The sequence below is a fragment of the Chrysemys picta genome, chromosome 5, assembly GCF_011386835.1.
Source record: "Chrysemys picta bellii isolate R12L10 chromosome 5, ASM1138683v2, whole genome shotgun sequence".
NCBI lineage: Eukaryota > Metazoa > Chordata > Testudines > Emydidae > Chrysemys > Chrysemys picta.
In genome coordinates, this window is record NC_088795.1 from 108,637,563 (window position 1) to 108,658,172 (window position 20,610).

At 41.6% G+C, this 20,610-nt stretch overlaps 1 protein-coding gene across 6 annotated transcripts in view; it reads left to right on the top strand.

The window, feature by feature from the left end:
* Positions 1 to 20,610, top strand: part of CCDC149 (coiled-coil domain containing 149) — a 60,365-nt gene that overhangs the window by 16,472 nt on the left and 23,283 nt on the right. For all 6 annotated transcript variants that reach the window (XM_008166242.4, XM_024103523.3, XM_024103524.3 and 3 more), the window contains 3 exons: positions 9,318 to 9,425; positions 18,125 to 18,241; positions 20,047 to 20,219. In XM_008166242.4, coding sequence (XP_008164464.2) covers positions 9,318 to 9,425; positions 18,125 to 18,241; positions 20,047 to 20,219 — 398 coding nt within the window. The remainder of the gene's footprint in view (positions 1 to 9,317; positions 9,426 to 18,124; positions 18,242 to 20,046; positions 20,220 to 20,610) is intronic.

Genomic DNA, 20,610 nt, shown 5'->3' on the forward strand with positions numbered 1-20,610 from the left:
TGCAGAGTGGAAGGACCCTAGTTTCTGCATATCTTTAGTCTTGTAGAAACAGGGCATTCTGTGTGTTGTGAACGTGTAGGTCGAAAACTAGGATTTTTAGCAATGTTGCAAATCTTGTTCTGTAGGATGACAGTGTTTTTGTTTTTCTCATAATGTAGTTTAAAAAGAAAAGGTGCACTGAGAAGTTGAATCTAACAATCATGGTACCTGGTTTCAAAATGTTAGGATCTTTTCAGGCCCAACCCCTCACGCTCCCTGTGCTCCTCTCCTTTCTCTGTTTCTTACTTCACTGGAATAGAGAACCCTTGCCCATGGATAAACTTTAATATCCTTGGAAAACACCCCAATGTTCATTAATCATAACACTCTCAAAAGGCTACAAAGATCTTGTTTTTCTGTTTTACCTTCTGCTTGAGGCAAAGTTGTTCATCTCGAATTCTGAAAGCAACTGAAATGACTCCCATAAAACAATCACATGAGAGGATTTTCTTGTCGGGCAATATGGAGGCCTTTATTTAAGCAGAAAATAATCCTGTTTAGCTAGATCTGACAAATATTTGACCCACTAACACAGGGATCAGCAACCTTTGGCATGTGGCCTGCCACGGAAAGCCCCTGGCGGGCTGTTTCGTTTACCATCTGCGTCCGCAGATTCGGCCGATCGCGGCTCCCACTGGCTGCAGTTCACCGCTCCAGACCAATGGGGGCGGCGGGAAGGAGCGGCCAGCACATCCCTCAGCCCGTGCCGCTTCCCGCAGCCCCCATTGGCCTGGGATGGCAAACCGCAGCCAGTGGGAGCCCCGATCGTCCGAACCTGCAGACGCGGCAGGTAAACAAACTAGCCCGGCCTGCCAGGGTGCTTACCCTGGTGGGCCACGTGCCAAAGGTTGCTGATCCCTACGCTAGCAGCATGTGTCTAGGGTGTGGGTACAAAAATGCCCTTAATGAACACTCCCACTGAGCAGTGCTTCTAGAAACTTGGTTATGAAAGCTACTAGCAATCTCAAGGTCCTCTGTTATTGGTGAAGGAGTGGAAGTGAGCACTGGGAACAAGTGACATCTTAGAAATTGTAGCCTCCTTTACCTTTACCTACCTGTATTCTTGTTCTGCAGCCCTTCCCAACTGGGACAGATCTGGGTAACTGTTAATAGGTGCTCTGCTACAGAGGACCAGAGCTGATATGCAAAGGATTTCTTGGTTGACACAAAAAACCCCACAATGGTTCTATATCTGTAGTTTCTAAATTGATAAACCTAAATATAGCTCCTTGATGGTATATTTATTTCTATAAAGAGCTTTGCATGGGGGGGAAAAATCCATGCTTCATATTTTTTAATCAGCCCTGTATTTACAAAAACACATCCCATATTTCTGAATTTCAGTCTTGAAAGTTATTAGAGGTGAGTAAAAGTGAGCAAGTCTTAGCAAAACATTGTCAGGCCCTGGGTGTAGGGTGACCAGATGTCCCGATTTTTTGGGTCTTTTTCTTACATAGGCTCCTATTACGCCCCCATCCCCAATCCTGATTTTTCACACTTAATGTCTGGTCACCCTATCTGGGTGATGTATTTCTGTGCTAGCATCCCTGTGACTGATCTCGGAAAGCCTGGATCCTCTTCCAGGGGTTCTGTATTTATTTATTTATTTTATTAGGTCATCATTGGGGAGGTTTTTTTTCTGTCCAAGGAAATGTGTGATGTGTAGACGGTGCATTTTGTTTGCTACATCCAGGTCACCATAGCTTCAAAACCATTTTGGGGGAAGACTGATGATGAAAGGTTTAAGTTTAGTTTCTAATAAGATTGTAGTGCTAACAGAGGTCATCAAATTTTGTAGCTTGCAGTGAACAAGGGCCCTTGCTAAGCAAAGCCAGTTTCTGTGTTAACTACCCATCAACATCATATGAAAGCATAGGAGGACAAATTGCAATTAAACTTGCTATTAGTCACAGCCCTATAGTGTACCTGATGTTTCAACAGACTTTTATCCTGTCCTACCTTGTTGAAGGTATGGGGGTGAGAAATGGGAATATTGTAAAATATTAACATAAAGATGAGCTACTTTTACACATTTGTATCTAAATATTTAAAGGTATTTTTTTTTCCAGATATTTATCTTCCATTCCCCCACCACCTCTTTAAAAAACCAAAACTCTCTCTTTTCCGGCAGTATCTAAAGATAGGAGGATTTTTTGAGTGCCATGTAAGATTTATGTGCCAGAGAATTGAGGAATATTAAAGGGGTGTTCCTATCCATTTTTATACAGTAGTGTGAAGGAGCATAACACTTATTCGTGTGGCTAGACTTGAGAAACTGATAAAGGAATCTTATACAAGGACAGTGGATGGTTCCAGAATGTATTTGAATAAGGATTTTTCCCCCCTTATCTCTTGGTTACTGGTTCAAATACTGTTCAGTTCAGTAACAAATTTAATGAATGAAAATCATTGTTCCCTGGCAGCCATTCACTGGCCAATATCATATTAGTTGATGATTTTTTTTGGCAGTGACTTCAGTTGGTTAAGTTAACTTAAAATAAAGCCCTTATCCACTGTGACAGACCCAGACCAGTGGGGTACAGGAGTCTGGTAGAGAGCAAATATACTGGTCACTGGATGAGTAGTTTTCTGTTCCCTGAGTGACCAGAGCAGGGGCTGCACTAGAGTAATCAGGAACCTGCTAGAACCAGTTAAGGCAGGCAGGCTAATTAGGACACCTGGAGCCAATTAAGAAGCTGCTAGAGTCAATTAAGGCAGGCTAATCAGGGCACCTGGGTTTTAAAAGGAACTCACTTCAGTTTGTGGTGTGTGTGAGAGAAGCTGGGAGCAAGAGGTGCAAGGAGCTGAGAGTGAGAGGGTGTGCAGCTGGAGGACTGAAGAGCACAAGCGTTATCAGACACCAGGAGGAAGGTCCTGTGGTGAGAATAAGGAAGGTATTTGGAGGAAGCCATGGGGAAGTAGCCCAGGGAGTTGTAGCTGTCATGCAGCTGATACAGGAGGGACTATACACAGCTGCAGTCCAAAGGGCCCTGGGCTGGAACCCGGAGTAGAGGGCGGACCCGGGTTCCCCCCAAACCTCCCAATTGACCTGGACTGTGGGTTCTTCCAGAGGGGAAGGTCTCTGGGCTGTTCCCCAACCCACATGGTGAATCTCTGAGGGAAGAAAATCCACCAATAAGCGCAGGACCCACCAAGATAGAGGAACTTTGTCACACCACCCTTACACTCCTCCTCCTGCTCCAAAAAAGTTTTGAGTACTTAACGAGAAACACTGCTCATTTCTAAACAACTGGGTCGTGGACTGGCACCAGTCCCTGAGATCTCCTTGATGCAGTTTAGAAAAGCAACATCAGGTTGAGGAAACACTATTCTAGAGCATCAGAGGCTCCAAAATTCTCTCCCCTTCCATGTTTAACAGAGAGCCTTGATGATGTCTTGGCAAAACCTTTGGAATCTGGGACAATTCAAAATGTGTGTAGTGCAGAACCTCTAAGCTGGGGGAATGAATTCTCCAGCAATTACTCATCGGTGGTGTGGCTTATTTGTTTCAGTTTAACAGAAGTAAAATAGAAGCTTTGCAGTAAGGGGCAAGTCTGTGCTTTGCTTATTGAGATGCTCTTAGCATGTTAAAGAGGGCTGTTTTTTATTTTGGCGTCTAAATCCTTTGTTTAAAATTTCTCCCAAAATCTCAGTTGTGAATATAAAGATTTGTTACATTGTCTTAAGTCATTCATCTGACTAAACAGTAAAATGCAGCAGAGATTGCAATCCCAGAAAAATGTTTTAGTAGGAAATAAATGGGTGTGATCATATACCAGTTATAGACAGTGGAGCTGGATTTGGCTTGAAGCTAGTACAACTCCAGTGTCATAGTTGTCAACACTGATTAGTGACATTCAGTTCTTCTAAGGGATTCAAATTACATATGGTATTGGCGTATGCAGATGTGTTCACGTTCATAATAGAAATGTATTTCACAAATGGAAATATTTCTAAGAGACTTGTACAAATAGCATTCCTCTTAAGTAACTCAATCTCTCACTTATCTCGCCTTTATTGAAATTCAGTCACTTTTCACAAAAATTGCATCAAAGCATTGCAAGTCAGTTGATTCTAGAAGAACTTCAGCCTCAGCTGCTTTGGTTCAGATGAAAAAGTCCTGAAAACAAGCTGAAATATTTTTAATGCCCCTTAGGCAGTAATCTCTGAACCGTTGGCCCTACTCTGAGCAGGGGATTGGACTAGATGACTTCCTGAGGTCTCTTCCAACCCTAATATTCTATGATTGACAGAATGCATCTTGAAGCTACTTGATCCATTCTGTATATTGATGACTGTCATTCATTTGTTAGCATACAGAAAAAATCATTCTACTGAAGCAGATCTTGAAAAAGAGTTTGTGTTTGCTGAAAGGTTGCTGTCTCAAAACTAAAATCAGAAACTAGTTAATTCTTGCTGTAAAGTTGGATAGTTACGTTGTTTAGGAAATATGTAATCTCTAAAACAGACAGAACTGAGCCATTCTCAGTTTTCAACCATATCAACAGTTAAGAATTGAGCTGTTGATTAATCACAGTTAACTCGCGCAATAAACTCAAAAAAATTAATTGTGATTAATCAGTTTTCATTACACTTAATAGAATACCAATTGAAATTTATTAAATATTTTTGGACGTTTTTCTACTTTTTCAAATATATTGATTTCAATTGCAACACAGAATACAAAGTGTACACTCACTGTATATTTTTATTATAAATATTTGCACTGTAAACCTTATAAAAGAAATAGTATTTTTGAATTCACCTCATACAAGTACTGTAGTATAATCTCTTTATCGCGAAAGTGCAATTTACAAATGTAGGGTTTTTTTGTTACATAACTGCACTCAAAAATAAAACAATGTAAAACTTTAGCGACTATAAGTCCACTCAGTCCTACTTCTTGTTCAGCCGATCGCTAAGGCAAACAAGTTTGTTTACATTTACGGGAGATAATGCTGCCCCCTTCTTATTTACAGTGTCACCTGAAAGAGAGAACAGGTGTTCGTATGGCAATTTTGTAGCCAGCATTGCAAAGTATTTATGTGCCAGATATGCTAAACATTGGTATGTCCCTTCATGCTTCGGCCACCATTCCAGAGGACATGCTTCCATGTTGTTGATGATGATCATTAATAAAATAATGTGGTGTTTAAATTTGTGACTAAACTCGGGGGAGAATTGCATGTCTTTGCTCTGTTTTACTCGCATTCTGCCATATATTTCATGTTCTAGCAATCTCAGATGATGACCCAGCACGTTGTTCATTTCAAGAACACTTTCACTGCAGATCTGACAAAACTCTAAAAATCTCACATTGGTACCTTCTTTAAGATAGTTAGAGCATTCGACCCAAGGTTTAAGAATCTGAAGTGCTTTCCAAAATCTTAGAGGGACGAGGTGTGGAGCATGCTTTCAGAAGTCTTAAAAAAGCAATACACTTATGTGGAAATTTCAGAACCCAAACCACCAAAAAGGAAAATCAGCCTTCTGCTGATGGCATCTGACTCAAATGATGAAAATGAACATGCGTTGGTTTGTACTGATTTGGATTGTTATCGAGCAGAACCTGTCATTAGCATGGACACGTCCTCTGGAAAGGTGGTTGAAGCATGAAGGGACATATGAATCTTTAGCGCATCTGGCAGGTAAATATCTTGTGACACCAGCTACAACAATGCCATGCGAATGCAATGCCTGTTCTCATTTTCAGGTGACACTGTAAATAAGAAGTGGCCAATATTATCTCCCAAAAATGTAAACAAACTTGTTTGTTTGAGCAATTGGCTGAACAAGAAATAAGACTGAGTAGACTTGTAGGCTCTAAAGTTTTACATTGTTTTATTTTTGAATGCAGGTTTTTTGTACATAATTCTACATTTGTAAGTTCAACTTTCATGATAAAGAGATTGCACTACAGTACTTGTATTAGGTGAATTGAAAAATACTATTTCTTTTGGTTTTTACATTGCATATATTTGTAATAAAAATAAATACAAAGTGAGGAGTGCACACTTTGTATTCGGTGTTGTAATTGAAATCAATATATTTGAAAATGTAGAAAACATCCAAAAATATTTAAATAAATGGTATTCTATTATTGCTTAACAGTGCAATTAATCGCAACTAATTGTTTTAATTGCTTTACAGCCCTAATTAAAAATGATTTGATCTTTTCCAAAAACGAAAGGAACTTTACTGTGACCTTCTGAGCCTCTAACCTCAAAAGTAAAACCACATGAATTGCCATAGTAGATCTCACCAATGATCTGTCTAGTACAGAGGACCAGTGTATTTGGCTTCTTGTTTCTCTTTGAAAGTTTGAAGTTGGCAGTGATATAGGCCACCTGATCTAGCAAACTTGATTATGGTAACAACAATCACAAATGAGTTTTGGGGTTTTTTTTTGTTATATTACTTTTACATATACTACATATATGTAGGCCCTGATCTTGCAATCAGATCTATGTAGGCAAACCATTATGCCTATATGGACCGGGTTTGCCAAATTTGGGCCAGATAGCATGAGACTATGAGTAAAATTTCAAAAGTACCTAAGTGAAAATTGGATTTAGGTTCCAAAGTCACATAGGATAAAGTTTTCAAAAGCACCTGTGCCTCTCCAAATTGCTTGTAGTCGAATAGCCTAATCCTGTAAACACCAAAGTAACTTTATTAAGGTGAGTAGATCTGTTGAAATAGAGAAGACAAAGGGTGTGGGAAAGGGATGCAACATACAAGCAGAGTGGTCGCAGTGATAGTTGTTAAACATTGTGTTAGTTCCGTGGTGTGAGTGGGTTGAGCTTTTGTTTATTTAAAAAAAAAAAAGTATTAAGGGGCTGAGGGGAGGATTAAGGGAAAGAGAAAGGAAGGATGAGGAATGCTGAGGAGGAAGGAAAGAGGGACACCCTGAAAAGCAATGACAGTGAGGGAGAGGGGTAGAGGTCAGAGCAAATACCGATCAGTGGGTAGGCCACAAATTCTAGACATTACTTTCTAAGCTCTTTCCACACAGATTCAACAGTGCTTCATTGGGTCACACTCAAGTGGTCTTCTGAACCATAAGTAGGGTTGCCAACTTCCAACTGCTGAATACCGAACATCCTCACTCCCCTCTCCTAAGGCCCCCCCCACTCACTCCCCCCCCCCCCCCGCTGTTGCTTGCTCTCCACTCCCCTTGCTCACTCCCCCCTCTCCTGGGACTCACCTGCAGCCTGCAGAGCCAGGCTGGGAGGAGTTGATGTGGAGCCTGCCCAGTCAGGGCACAGCAGGGCAGGGAGTGGGTCGGACCCTGGAGTGAGGGGCCAGGGCAATTGGGGCACAGCAGTGGTCGGTCCCTGGAGCAAGGGGCTGGGGCATGGTGGGGCAGAAGGGGGAGGCAGACAAGAATGAAGGGGGGAAAAGAGCAGCTAACTCTACAAAATATTTAGGATGTCAATAATGATAACTTCTGAGACGCACACCATTTGGTTTTTCAGGAATGTACATCTTTAGGACGTTAGTGGAAGAATATTATTTTTCAGTTAAGCTGATATTTTTCAGTAAACATGTCCAATAACAAATAATGTTAGATCATGCTCAATATCTTCTAAATGTTTCACCACTTGGACATACAAGATGTTTCCAGAGTAGCTATGAATGGGGGTAGGGACTTGTGAGGGGAGAGGAAATTTTCTGAAGTTAATTTGCGTAATGCAGAGGGCACGTCCCTCCCACTTCATAAGTTCTCTCTGTTATGCCTTTTGCCTAATTATACCCATATTTAAAACAGTTAGTTTAGCTACCTCATATCAGATTTGTCTATCAAGCTTTTTATTCTCAGAGGTATCCGAGATAGTGTGGGTATTCCCACCTGGCTTTATTCATTGTTATGTACTGTTTTGGAGCTTTGTATGTACACATAGTTTATTAATTATTTTACAGTAATTTAGATGCTAGACTCCTGATGCTGTTTCTAATGAAACATTAGGGCTAGATAACAACATTGATAAAACTAAACACTGTTGAAAGGTAGTGAATAAAACCCTGGTTTCTTCTCAACCACCACCCACACAAAAGCACACTTTTGTCTCATATAACTGCGGCAGGTTGGATCACAGAAGCCCCTTTGGGACTGCCACCTGATGTGCCTAGATTACCTCTGAGCCTGTTTTCCCTACCAGCTTGGGACTTCAGTGCCTTGCCTTGTTTGAGCCAGACATGCTTGCCTGCTGCAAACACAGATCCAAGTCTGAACCACATGCCTCACAAACTGCAGGCTTAACTGAAAACAGTTTAAGAAGTGCTACTGTCTTCAGCACTCAGATACCCAACTCCCAATGGGGTCCAAACCCCAAATAAATCCATTTTACCCTGTATAAAGCTTATAAAGAACTCATAAATTGTTCGCCCTCTGGAACACTGATGGAGAGAGATGCACAGCTGTTTGTTCCCCCAGGTATTAATACGTACTCTGGGTTAATTAATAAGTAAAAAAGTTATTTTATTAAATACAAAAAGTGGGATTTAAGTGGTTCCAAGTAATAACAGACAGAACAAAGTAAATTACCAAATAAAATAAAACATGCAAGTCTACGCCTAATACAGTAGGAAACTAAATGCAGGTAAATCTCACCCTCAGAAATGTTCCCAAATAAGCTGCTTTGGCAGACTAGCCTCCTTCTTGTCTGGGTCCAGCAATCACACTCACCCCTGTAGTTACTGTCCTTTGTTCCAGTTTCTTTCAGGCATCTCTTTGGGGTGGAGAAGCTATCTCTTGAGCCAGCTGAAGACAAAATGGAGGGATTTCCAGGGGCTTAAATAGATTTTCTTTTGTGGGTGGAAACCCCTCTCTCCCCTTGTGTAGAATCCAGCTACAAAATGGAGTTTTGGAGTCACATGGGCAAGTCACATGTCCATGCATGACTCAGTTTTCTACAGGACATTCCCAGGAAAGCTCAGATATGGATTGGCATCTATCGAGGTCCATTGTTAACCAAGTACTCCCAATTACTTGAATAACCCCTTCACACTATGTTGACCAAATCAGCCTTAAGTGCTTTCTACAGCAAAGGCTTTAAATACAAGCATAGAGCCAACGCTCATAACTTCAGATATAAAAATGATACATGCATACGAATAAGATGAGTACATGCAGAAGAACATAATCTTTGCAAAGATATGTTATATGGCATATCTAGCATAAAACATATTCCAGTTATGTCATATTTACACTCATAAGCATATTTCTATAAAGCATTATGGGGTGCAACGTCACAATAACATTGTAACTTTCCTAGGCTAATCTTGCCCAACTATTGAGTGATTCTCGGGATCGAAATAAGCACCTGGGAGAAGAAATTAAACAACTTCAACAAAGACTGGGAGAAGTACAAGGAGACAACAAGGTACTGGAAACTCATTTTCTTTAATAGGAAGACTACATGTAATGTGTAAACTGGACTAGAGACAAGCTCCTCAGAAAAATTGAATGAAGCAATATTTTGCTCTTTTTTTATTCATAAGTTTCTAGAATATTGAGGTTACACAAATACTCAGAACAGTGGAACAAAAACAGCCTACACAGGATACTATAACCTAGGTTCCTTGGATATGATATTTTTTGTGCGTGCTGTATTTGTTCTGTTTTCTTTGAGTATTTATTGTGGATCCTGGTTTGGGTTAATCACCACTAGCTTCTGCTGTTTTATATGCTGTTCCCATTTGTAAATATATTTGGATAAGCATTTAATCTTTCCTTGGTTATGTGATATTTTTAAGCATCTAATGCAATAATGTAGAATTTCAGTATATGAGTAAACAAGAAGGTGTTATTTGTATATTTTTCTATCCAAAAAACATAGACCCAAGTGGTCTTGAAATACATCTTTTGTTTTGAATTTTAAGTAATCATCCTGCTAATTATCTTTACATAACCAATTAATTTTATTACCAAGTTTAGCAATGTATATGGAACATTGCTCAAAATCTGCTGTTCAGTATTACTCAAACTCTTGTTGTCTGTTAATTGAAATATATAAGCTCAAGCTAAATGTGTATACCACTCGCAGCTGGAGCTGTGTACAAAAGTATACACACAAATCAAACTAGTGAAAGGTTGGGCTTGAAACAGGTGGCGGGGAGAAAAAGATAAGGACTAAAAACTAGTGAGGCTTATGGGAAGCAGAATAAAAATTACACAAAGGCCTCCATCCCATACTGGAGTATCTCTGTGCTCAGCAGAGCACCGCTCGAGTAGCTTGCAGGACTGGGGCCTAAGTGCTGGCTTAAACACAGTTTTTATACCATTATAACTGTATCTGTTCAGAAACTGATGAAGTGATGCAGTTATATTGGTATAAAGGTGCTTATACCAGCTACTGTAGCTTATTCCGATAAACATATGTAAATATTTTTACTTCATTTCCTTTCGCTCTTGTTCTCCATCCCTTGTCTCCATTTTCTTTGCTTCCTTTTGTGTTCTGTTTTCTTTCATGATTTCTCCCCGTATATCGTTGGAAACTAACTTTTATTTTTTAAGAGTATCCTATCTCCAGTTCTCTCCTTTGCAGAGGAAGGATGGTCCAGTGGTTAGGGCACAAGCCTAGGACATGGGAAACCCAGGCTCAATTTCTTCCTCCAACATAAATTGCCTTTGTGACTTCAGGCAAATCACTTAGCTGCTCTGTGCTTCAGTTCCTCTTCTGTAAAATGGGGATAATATTACTGTCGTACCTTACACTGGTTTTGGTTTATAGATAAAGCTACTCTGATATTATGGTGACAGTGTATATAAGTACCTTAGATTGTCAGACTTCCCTTTTATCTGTGTTCTCCTCTTCCCCCCTCTTTTTTTAATGTTCCCCTGCACCCCTTTCCCATTTTTGTCAAAGGCGCTGCTCAGAAAAAGTGTGTACTAATGCAAATTCTGAGTCCTGTCAAGGAACAGTAAGATATCAGCCAAAAATAAATATATTGGCTCAGATGGCTATTGAAAGACCGTGCCATGGGGGAAAAAAAGATTAACAAATTCTCTCCACTTTATTCCACTTCTTCTGTTCATAACATGAAGACACAGAAAATCAAAAATCAGAGTTCTTGACAGAAATGGCTCATGATCTAGCTGCCCCACTGAGGGCTACATTGTGGCATTCAAGGTGATCTGTAGAGGAGGATAAATAGGCATTATTCATAATTATTTCTTGTATAGTGCTTTTTATCAGTAGATCTCAAAGCTAGTCACAATCTTTGATATACTTATCCTCATAACACTCCAAGGATGTAGAGAAAGCATCTCCATTTCACAGACTGGGATGTGTGGTACAGAGAGACCCAAGGTCACACAGGAAGTCCACAGCAGAGCAGGGAACTGAACCTAAGTCTTCTACATCCTAAACTAGTGCCCTCAACACTGGACCATCCTTCCTCAGAAAAATAAGTTGAGTAAACGCTTTCTTTTCTTCCTGAGGGCTAGAGGATGCTGAAGTGCTTTTTTAAAATATATTTTTTTAAAAATCTACTTTTTAGAAACCTTAATTGTTATAAATTTGAGGAACATGAAGTCTTGGCTTCCCTTTTTGCTGCAAGGTCTCCTTGGAGGACTAGCAAACTGGAGTAGGAGCTTTCATAGTCTTTAGTGTGAAGTAATTGAGGCTCTGACTCGAACAAAGACAATTTTCCTCCCAGCAGTTTTTTTTTGTTTAAACTTATAACTCAAATGCCTAGCAATCTGACTATTTCTGCTCAATTGCTCTGATTTCCTTTTTTGGGTATTTATGATGTGATAATGCTGTTCATTCTCCATTTGTTTGTAGACTCTTTTTTTGGGGGGGGGAGGGGAGAGTAGGCCAGAACTGAATTTCTAATATAATATGTAGTAAAAACAACACCCCTCTCCCCCCCCACCCCCAACTCCATGTTTTTCTCTGCTGCTCTCCTTTAAGCCCTATCCTGATGTTGGGGGGCAATGCAGAATCTTACAATGCCAGACCTTATGCCTCAGGCAGACAATGCCTCCTGTACCCTGGGGAGCTCAGCCATTTGCCCACAGTAGAGAGGTGAGGCATACCTTGCCCTCTGCTTGACCAGCGTTGCTGGGAGTACTGCTACACCCCCTCCCAGGTCCACTTTCCTAGACTACTAGTTCCTGTAATGGCACAGTCCCTGGCGATTTCTACTGCTCAGAGCACAAGGTCATTGTGTCTGGCCTGTATGCAGGAAGTGCTTCTGTCCTTTCCCTTCCTCGTGCACCCATGCATGGATGTGTTAAATATGGTCCTGTCTGTAGAAAAGAACAGTGTGTTTTTAGTCACTGAGAATGAATGTGTGTAATATGCTCTGTTTAGCAATCTGAAACCTAGCTCCAGTTGCCCCCATCCCCCACAGGCTTTATTATTGGGAGCCAAGCTCCCCTCCACCCCCCCCCCCCCACACACACACTCTTACTCTCTCTCTTATATATAAATATAAATAAAATATGTTTTGTGGCAAACTAATTGTTTCGTAGTTCTTTTAACCACAGATATCAATGGAATTAATACCACAATTGTACCTACTCTGTCAAATTATTTTTCTTAATGCTATGGCTTTGGTAGTGGTAAATCCAGTTTCTGCAGTTTGAGCAGCCTTTGCCCTGACTTCTCTCTGCAGGTCAATTTGCCATTGAATAACCATCTTTGTGATGCCTGTACTCTCACATGATGGGCTAGACTCATTTTGGTGGCCCTCATGTCCTTCAGTAAACTGAACTACGCAGCAAGGGGTGCATCAAAAATGGTGTAGTAACCAACACATTACCAAAAAACAAGGGGAATTTCACCAGGCATTAACTTTATCCAAGATCTTAGAACACAGCTAGTCTTCACTCGTCTAATAAGTGATACACAGAGTTTATTTTGGGGCCAGGTTGCAGTCTTTGAATTGTCTAACAGGAGTTGTGGTCTCCCCAAGAGACTGAAAGCTGGGAGTCTATGCCAGGGGTTCTGAACCTTTTTCTTTCTGAGGCCCCCTCAACACGCTATAAAAACACCACGGCCCAGCTGTGCCACACCTGTTTTTCTGCATATAAAAGCCAGGGCCGGCGTTAAGGAGCAGCAAGCAGGGCAATTGCCTGGGGGCCCCCGCGAAACTACACTGTTCAGACTTCGGCTTCAGCCCTAGTTGGTGGGGCTCAGGGTGCAGGCTTCAACCCCATGTGGTGGGGTTTCGGCTTTCTACCCTGGGTCACAGTGAGTCTAATGCTGGCCCTGCTTGGCAGCCCCCCGGAAATGTGCTTGCAGCCCCCCAAGGGGCCTCGGACCCCTGGTTGAGAACCACTGCTGTATGCCATATTTTACCGTCTCCTAGCTTTGGTAGCAGAAATTCTGGGATTGTTCTCCTGAGCTGGCAGCAGAATTAACTCAGCATTGCAGTACTGATAAAATACGGTGTGTACAAAAACAACGAATTACAATAATTTCTTCTTACATTTTTATACTGCCACTTCTCTCTCTTCATTTTTTCCAAAGCGAAGGAGGGCAGCGGTCGACGTCAACTTTATTTCTGGCAAAGGATGAGCAAGCAGCTGCTTTTGCAGCCAGTGAATCTGCTTCTGGATGAACAATTCTGCCTGTGCTTGAACATGCATGACTCATAAAGCCTGTCCCTCAATGACAAGAGTTTTGTAGAATTAAAAAAAAAACCTCTTTAAATATCACACAATGGCTCTGTTGAGGGAAGTGTGTTGATGGCCTGATTTTTTTTTTTTTTCCTCAAATTGCATTAATGTTCACCAGTAGTAAGATACAACGGTTAATTGGGTTAGCAATGGGATTTTAACTGATGACCTTTGTACTTGTTATGGGAATTGTGGATTCTAGATGTTAAGTACATAATCAGTTAGACAAGAGCAAATTGCTTGTATTTGCCTTTTTTTAACTGGACTAATTTTCCCATTTATTCAGCTAGAACTCGAATGGCACAAACAGTAAAACATTTCCAAAAAGTCTCTTGAAAGATGTGTTGCTGCAACTAAAGAAATGCAGCTACAGTTACACTGTAGCATTCAAGTAACTGAGTTCTAAGAATACTTACTCTTATGGTTGATCACAATTTCTTATCAACTCTGACACATGAAAACTACCCTAGGTTTACCGGGTACTTGATTTTGAAACCCCTTTTCTATCCAGTGTTGAGACAGTGATACTTGGAGAATAAACCCTTAAACTGAGAGGGCCTCAAGAGATCACACTCGTGCCTTAAATAGAAGTTGATTGGGGGGGAGGGGGGAGCTAGACGCTTCTAGAAGATGAGGTGACTGCCATCTCCACCCTAATTCCCACTAACGCAAGTCACTGGCAGAGAAATGATTTGCTGAGCTGCTAAGGGTATAGCTCAGTGATAGGACAATATGTTGTGTTGTGTCCAAAATAATTGCTACAGTTTTACTGACAATACATGAGACACAGTCATTGTCAAACTAAGTCTGTCATGTGAAAACTTACTGTGTCAGAGGTCCCATCTCTGGGCCAAGCAGCCTGCTGTGGCTTGGAAGTCCTATACATGAGCTTACCATTGACCAGAATTCCCTTACCCAAACTACTTGCCCAGTGTGAGACCTTTACCACAATTCAAGCTGCAGAATTGGTCCTCATTCCCAGCCTAGGTCACGGGCTATCTGGCAGTAGCAGTGTTATGAACTCTGGTGTTGAGTGCTGGCCGCTGCCTGCGTTGTTATCTAGAGTTGTTTTCATCAGGGTTAGGCTGGCCACTGCTGCTTCTGGGGGTGGGGGAGCCTGGCCTGGGACCCTGCTGCTGCTCTGGCCCAGGGGGAGGCCCCTGGCCCCCCTACTGCTCCTGGGTCAAGGCAGGGGCCCGGCCTGGGGCCCCGCCACTCCTCCAGCACTGGGGGTGGTCCTTGGCCCCGCTGCTGCTCCTAGACCGCTGCTTCTGGACCACTGCTCCTGGGCAGTGCCCAAGACCAGTTCCCTGTGGCCTCTGGAGCAGCAGCCGGTCACAGGGCCACACCAGCTGCTCGGGCGGCCCTGGGGTCAGCTGCTGCAGCTGAAAAAGTCAGAGGTCCTGGAAAGTCATGGAATCTGACATCCGTGAAAGACTTGCAGCCTTAGCCATGATGCCTAGAAGGCTCCGCCAGATGACCATGCCTGTGTTAACTTTGACAACTGCCTGCTGTGCAGAACTAATTTTTCACTTCATTTCTGTTCAGCACCTATAACAGTGAGGTCTGATTGAGGCACCCATCTTTATTTATTTTAACCCAAATGTTGGGTTAAAATAAATAAAGGTCTATTTTATCATTTTTGCCTGATCCTAGCACAGTAGAGAGAGTGTTGCTAGATAATGGCATGCTGCACTCTGCTTTGTTTGGTGAAAGCCTGTTTGTTTAGTGTATGCTGAGCCTGTCAGGAACCACTGCCTCTGTTTAAAGTGCACTTCACTTCAAAATCTTCTGTGCTGGAAATATTTTTGGAGTCCTGCGGGGTCCTCTATTTGTATTAACCTATTCTGAGGAATAGGGCAACAAAATGAAGCTGAGTGGTTCCATTCTGAATGATAGTTCAATAAAAATACAGTGCCAGAGGGATGGAGTACAAACTTTATAATAAAAGGCTAAAATATAGAATAAACCTTTTTTCTCCCTCTCCTTCCTTCGCTTTCCCCCCTAGCATAACATTAAAATGCTGACATTCCAAGAGTTACAAAGGGAAAAATCTTTACAGTAGGTGGTGCCACATCAGCAGACATGCAGGGTGCAGAACTGGAGGGCTAGGCCTGCTTGGCCACACCTGCTGTCTGAGTTGCTGAATGTCTGAAGTGATCTGTCATTTAGGAATAAGATGTTGGATTTTAGGGGCACTTTGTGTTTAGGATTCCCCCTCCTTCCCTCCCCCCACATTTCATCAGTAAATAAGAACTGTGATTTGACTGGAACAAACTTTGCAACCTCTATTCATGCAAGTAGTATTTACTCAAGGCTGTAATCCAGGGTGCTGGAACTAGGGATGTGACAACACCCCCTGGTTTCATATGATTTCCATCCTATACAGGGTTTACAGTTTGCTTCAATGGCTCTCAGCACCCCCACTGTACAAATTGTTGCAGCAGCACAGGCTGTTATTACATATTACACCCCAGCCCCTTCTTGGGATGTGGGATGAGCATGGTTGAATGGCATTAACCAAGTTCTCCCTATCTAGTGCTGTGTGTGCTTTGGAGAGATCCTAAGCTGATACTTGCATTGAGCGGGGAGAGGTTCCCTGCTAGGGCCGGCTCTGACTTTTTTGCCGCCCCAGGCAAAAAAGCCTCCGGCCGCCACCTTCCGCCCCCCCCCCACCTGTGCGGCAGGGGAGGGCACCGGGGGCGGGGGGGTGGGGTGGGCGGCCGGAGCCCTGGGAGGAGGGCGGCGAGCCCCGGCCGGGGCTCCACTCTCCCCGGCGGCGAGCCCCAGCCGGGGCTCCGCTCTCCCCGGCGGCCGGAGCTGGAGCGCCGCACCGCGCCGCCCCCCTCCAGGTGCCGCCCCAAGCACAAGCTTGGTAGGCTGGTGCCTGGAGCCAGCCCTGTTCCCTGCTCCCATTTTCTGAGCTTTCTGATCCTTATTTCATTTGTTACTTTTCTAACGAGTTGTAAGGTGAGATTCTATAATACAGTTTGGCTGTTAGCACTATGTGTTTCTCCCCTTTCATGTCTGTATGATCAGATGAAAGCTCTGACCCCATTCCTAAATCTGCTTGGTTTAAAAATATATATATATTTTAAATTAGCCACTGGTATATTTTCCAGGAATAATTCAGAGTGTGCTCCTTACAATATAATCCACACTCTTTTTTTTTTTTTATTATTATTATGGGGAGGGGGAAATTCAGTTTGTCAAAAATAAAGCAGCCTGTGGACTATTATTTCACTGAGGAACTGTAAGTCACCCTTTGGAGCTTATCAGGAGAAGCTGTAGTAGCAGCACTTGTGTGGACTAAACAGGGGCTGCAGTGGAGAAGAGGAGCCTGTTTTTGATGGCCTACTGGCATCCTCTAAATACCTAAAATAGATGGAATATACAGTCTTCTTCTGTTTCAGAAGATTGATTTGCTAACTCTGAAATATAATGGTGCACATTAATTCCTTTATGCAGCTGAAAAATGGGAGGGAAGTCATGAGAATTCTCCCTGCAGATTTCTGAAGCCTCTGTGGAAATCCCACAAATTGGGCTACTGGGATGTAGCACTTTTTCTGAACTGTGGAAAGTATAAACAATTCTAAATGATGCATGTTCTGCAGCCTATACACTCTGTAGGCTGTTTATTTTACCCCCTTTTAATCCTTGAAACCTAATCCTCCCAGTAGCCTCTGTTTAACAGTAGTATTGAAAATGGTTGGATGTTAATTCAGGTCAGGCTTTGTTTAAAAAATAATGTTCTCTAGCCTTGAAAGATGCTGAAGATCTTATAGATTTTTGTTTTGCATTTTAGCTAAATATTTTAACATCTTCCACTATTATTATGTTAATAGATATTTCAAAAAAGATTTGTTTTCATGTTCATGTAAAAACAGCCCCATTCATTAAATCTTCATGCTAATTCTGCACAAAGGTTGCAACTGGATTTAGTTTAGGAGGTACATGTGTGGTGCTGGGTTAGTCACTGTACTTCTCTGTGCCACATTTTCTAATCTGTAGAATTAGAATAATAGTTATCATCCTTTGCAAACAGCTTTCAGATATAGGGGTGAAAAGCCTGATATAAAAGCAAGATATTTCTGGTAGTAAATAATTCTTAAAATTCAAAACATTGTCATTTCTGGAGAATGAGGATGGATCATATGTCCATGCTCACTTTAAACGTATGCTCATATGTAAAATCCTTAAATAACTGCTAGAAGGCCTAATTTGGCTCTTTGAAGTCACTGGCCAAACACCCATCAATTTGAATGAGAATGGGATTGGGCTCATAGGTACAAAAGTGATCTCTTGTTAAATATGCCTGGTTGAGATTTGTGAGAGCTGGAAAGGCTCTCTGATAACAGATTCCCTATCTAGTGATACAATATACTCTGCTAATATTCTCTCAACTGTTCAATCTGTGTTCTGTGGCTTATGAAGTCTTGGCATTTCTTGCAGCTCCTTAGAATGACAATAGCAAAACAAAGACTTGGAGATGAAGAAGTTGGGGCGCGCCACTTTGCAGCACACGAGCGTGAAGACCTTGTTCAGCAGCTGGAGAAAGCACGAGAACAAGTAATAACTAATGGGCGTTCAGTGAGAGATTGTTTTCACTGCTGGCAAAAGAACAAGTAAATTGCTATGCCTCTGCTGTGCTATAATTGCTGTTACCTGGTTTGCAATGCAGATAGTGGTGTTGGTGGCAAGGAAGTATATACTCTGGTAGTATTTATTGTATAGATGTGTAAAGAGCATTCAGGGCACTTTATGCATTTACAAGGTATGCACCGGTATAGATCGAGTTGCTTCACCTCAGAAATTCATCCACCTCTAGGGTGGAATGTGACAGCTGTTGAGTAGCACATAGCAACAGTTTAGGATTGTCAGTGAAGAATCCCATATTTAATCAGAAATGTTAGAGGCACATAAGTCGACATGATACGAGATGCCCAAACTGAAATTTAGTCAGGGGACAGATTAATGTGTAAAAGTAGGTGGTTGTTTTTTTAATTTCCACAATTGGGTAAAACTTCTGATTGATCCCTTTTCCAAAATTCTTTGTGTCTTTCACCAGGAAAGTGCTCCTTAACACTGCACTTAGTACTCACTGTGTATTGAATCACCAAGACTTCATGGTGTCTTCACTGATAATTGGTATCTCTCATCCCAGTTCTCATCTGGTTTACTCCTGCTTACTGTACTGACGGCGGAACTTCAAAGGCCTGCAAACCCTTCAGTTGAAACAACTGAGTTTTAAGGACAGGTGTTAGAACAGTTTTTCTGCCTTATGTAGACAAGTTTTGTTCTTATAATTAGAAATGGGTCAAAACTTGAACCTTAAATATGAAACCCTTCGAATTGTGAGGACTGCAGGGTTTTAAATTCTAATCCCAGGAGCTAAACCTGTCATTACAATCTTGGATCTGTGTCCAATCCAAAACCACCAAGGTCCCCTCCACCTCCTCCCCCCCATTCAGATAAAACTGTAATTTCTTAAGAACAACTGATCTCACAAGAAAGCCTTATCTAGATTTTGCCTCACACTCTACGCTAGCCCAGACCTACTCTATACCCAAATGCTAGCTCTTTGGTCCCATGATACCAAATTATAACCATGCTAGGAACCACTTGGCATACTTGTTGCTGACCTAGTTCCGACTATAGTGTGAATAAGGTCTTCCTTTGCTATTGTATTCCAAATGGTTTCTAAATATTTTGCAAGCTACTTCATTTTTAATTGCTGGACTTTGTTTTAACTTTAGTTTTAACAAAATAGAGAAAAATAGAGTAAACAATACTTTTAAAACAAAATTGTGTATGCATGATCAAAAGAGGAGAACAACAAATACAATCTTTATTTTCCTTTTTTTGCTCTCATTTTAAAAGGGAGGAAATACAAGTGCAGAAAAAAGTGTAGCTCTATGAATTTGTCAGAAACTAAAGAAATTTTGTAGAAAGTCTATGCATCTCAACTTTTCTTACAATGGTGTCTTCAGTGATATTATTGACAACAATTATAGGGAGCATCATAAATTAAAATATTGCTTCGGTCAGGGTGAATTCTAATTTCTTCTTTCCAAATATATTCAGTTAGCTTGAGTAGAGATGTAGTGATCCACAAAGATTGGATCTAAACTTCTCTAAAGTTTTAAGGATGTTTGAATCTGGGGGGTTGGTTCAGTCTTCATATGCTGCCTTTTAGTATGCTTATGGCTACTTTTTGTTTTACTTTTATGGATTATCATAAATCTACTAACTGGCATTCTGAATCTGACCCTCTTCAGAAGCGAAGTACTTGCTACTCTTTTGTGTCTGGATATGATGTACTCTTCAGTAAATTCTGCAGAATAATGATAGCAGAGCTTTGCTTTGCTTCTCAGATTGAGACTCTGGAACATGATCTTCAAGCCGCGTTGGATGAACTGCAGGATGTAAAGGAAGAACGCTCTTCTTATCAAGATAAAACAGACCGACTGAACCAAGAGCTTAATCACATCCTGGGAGGACATGAAAATCGCATCATTGATGTAGATGCCCTGTGTATGGAAAACAGGTGAGTGTATAGGAAGTGCTTCTCCTGCATGTACAGTGTGTTGGTTCACATGGTACTAGGACTGAGTCACCTCGTTACCCACTGCCTCTAGCGAGAGGTAGCCTTGTCTGAGGTAGCTGGGTATTAGCTCCTTAACACCCCCAGCCTGTCAGCCACTAAAGCACTCTCCTTGAGTTGTGCCAGCTGTGTCTTTGCCTTGCAGGTTAACAAGAGGGGCACCCCAGACCCCTTGGAGCATTCCCCTGTGATATCCAGCCCCGACACTGGCTACTCGCAGAAATCCCAGATCATCCATTCCCCAAGGAGTAGTGTACTCAATTTCAGTTTTATCTTAAATCACTGCTCCTATGTAATGCACAGCACTTGTGAACACTTATAATAAAACAAGGTT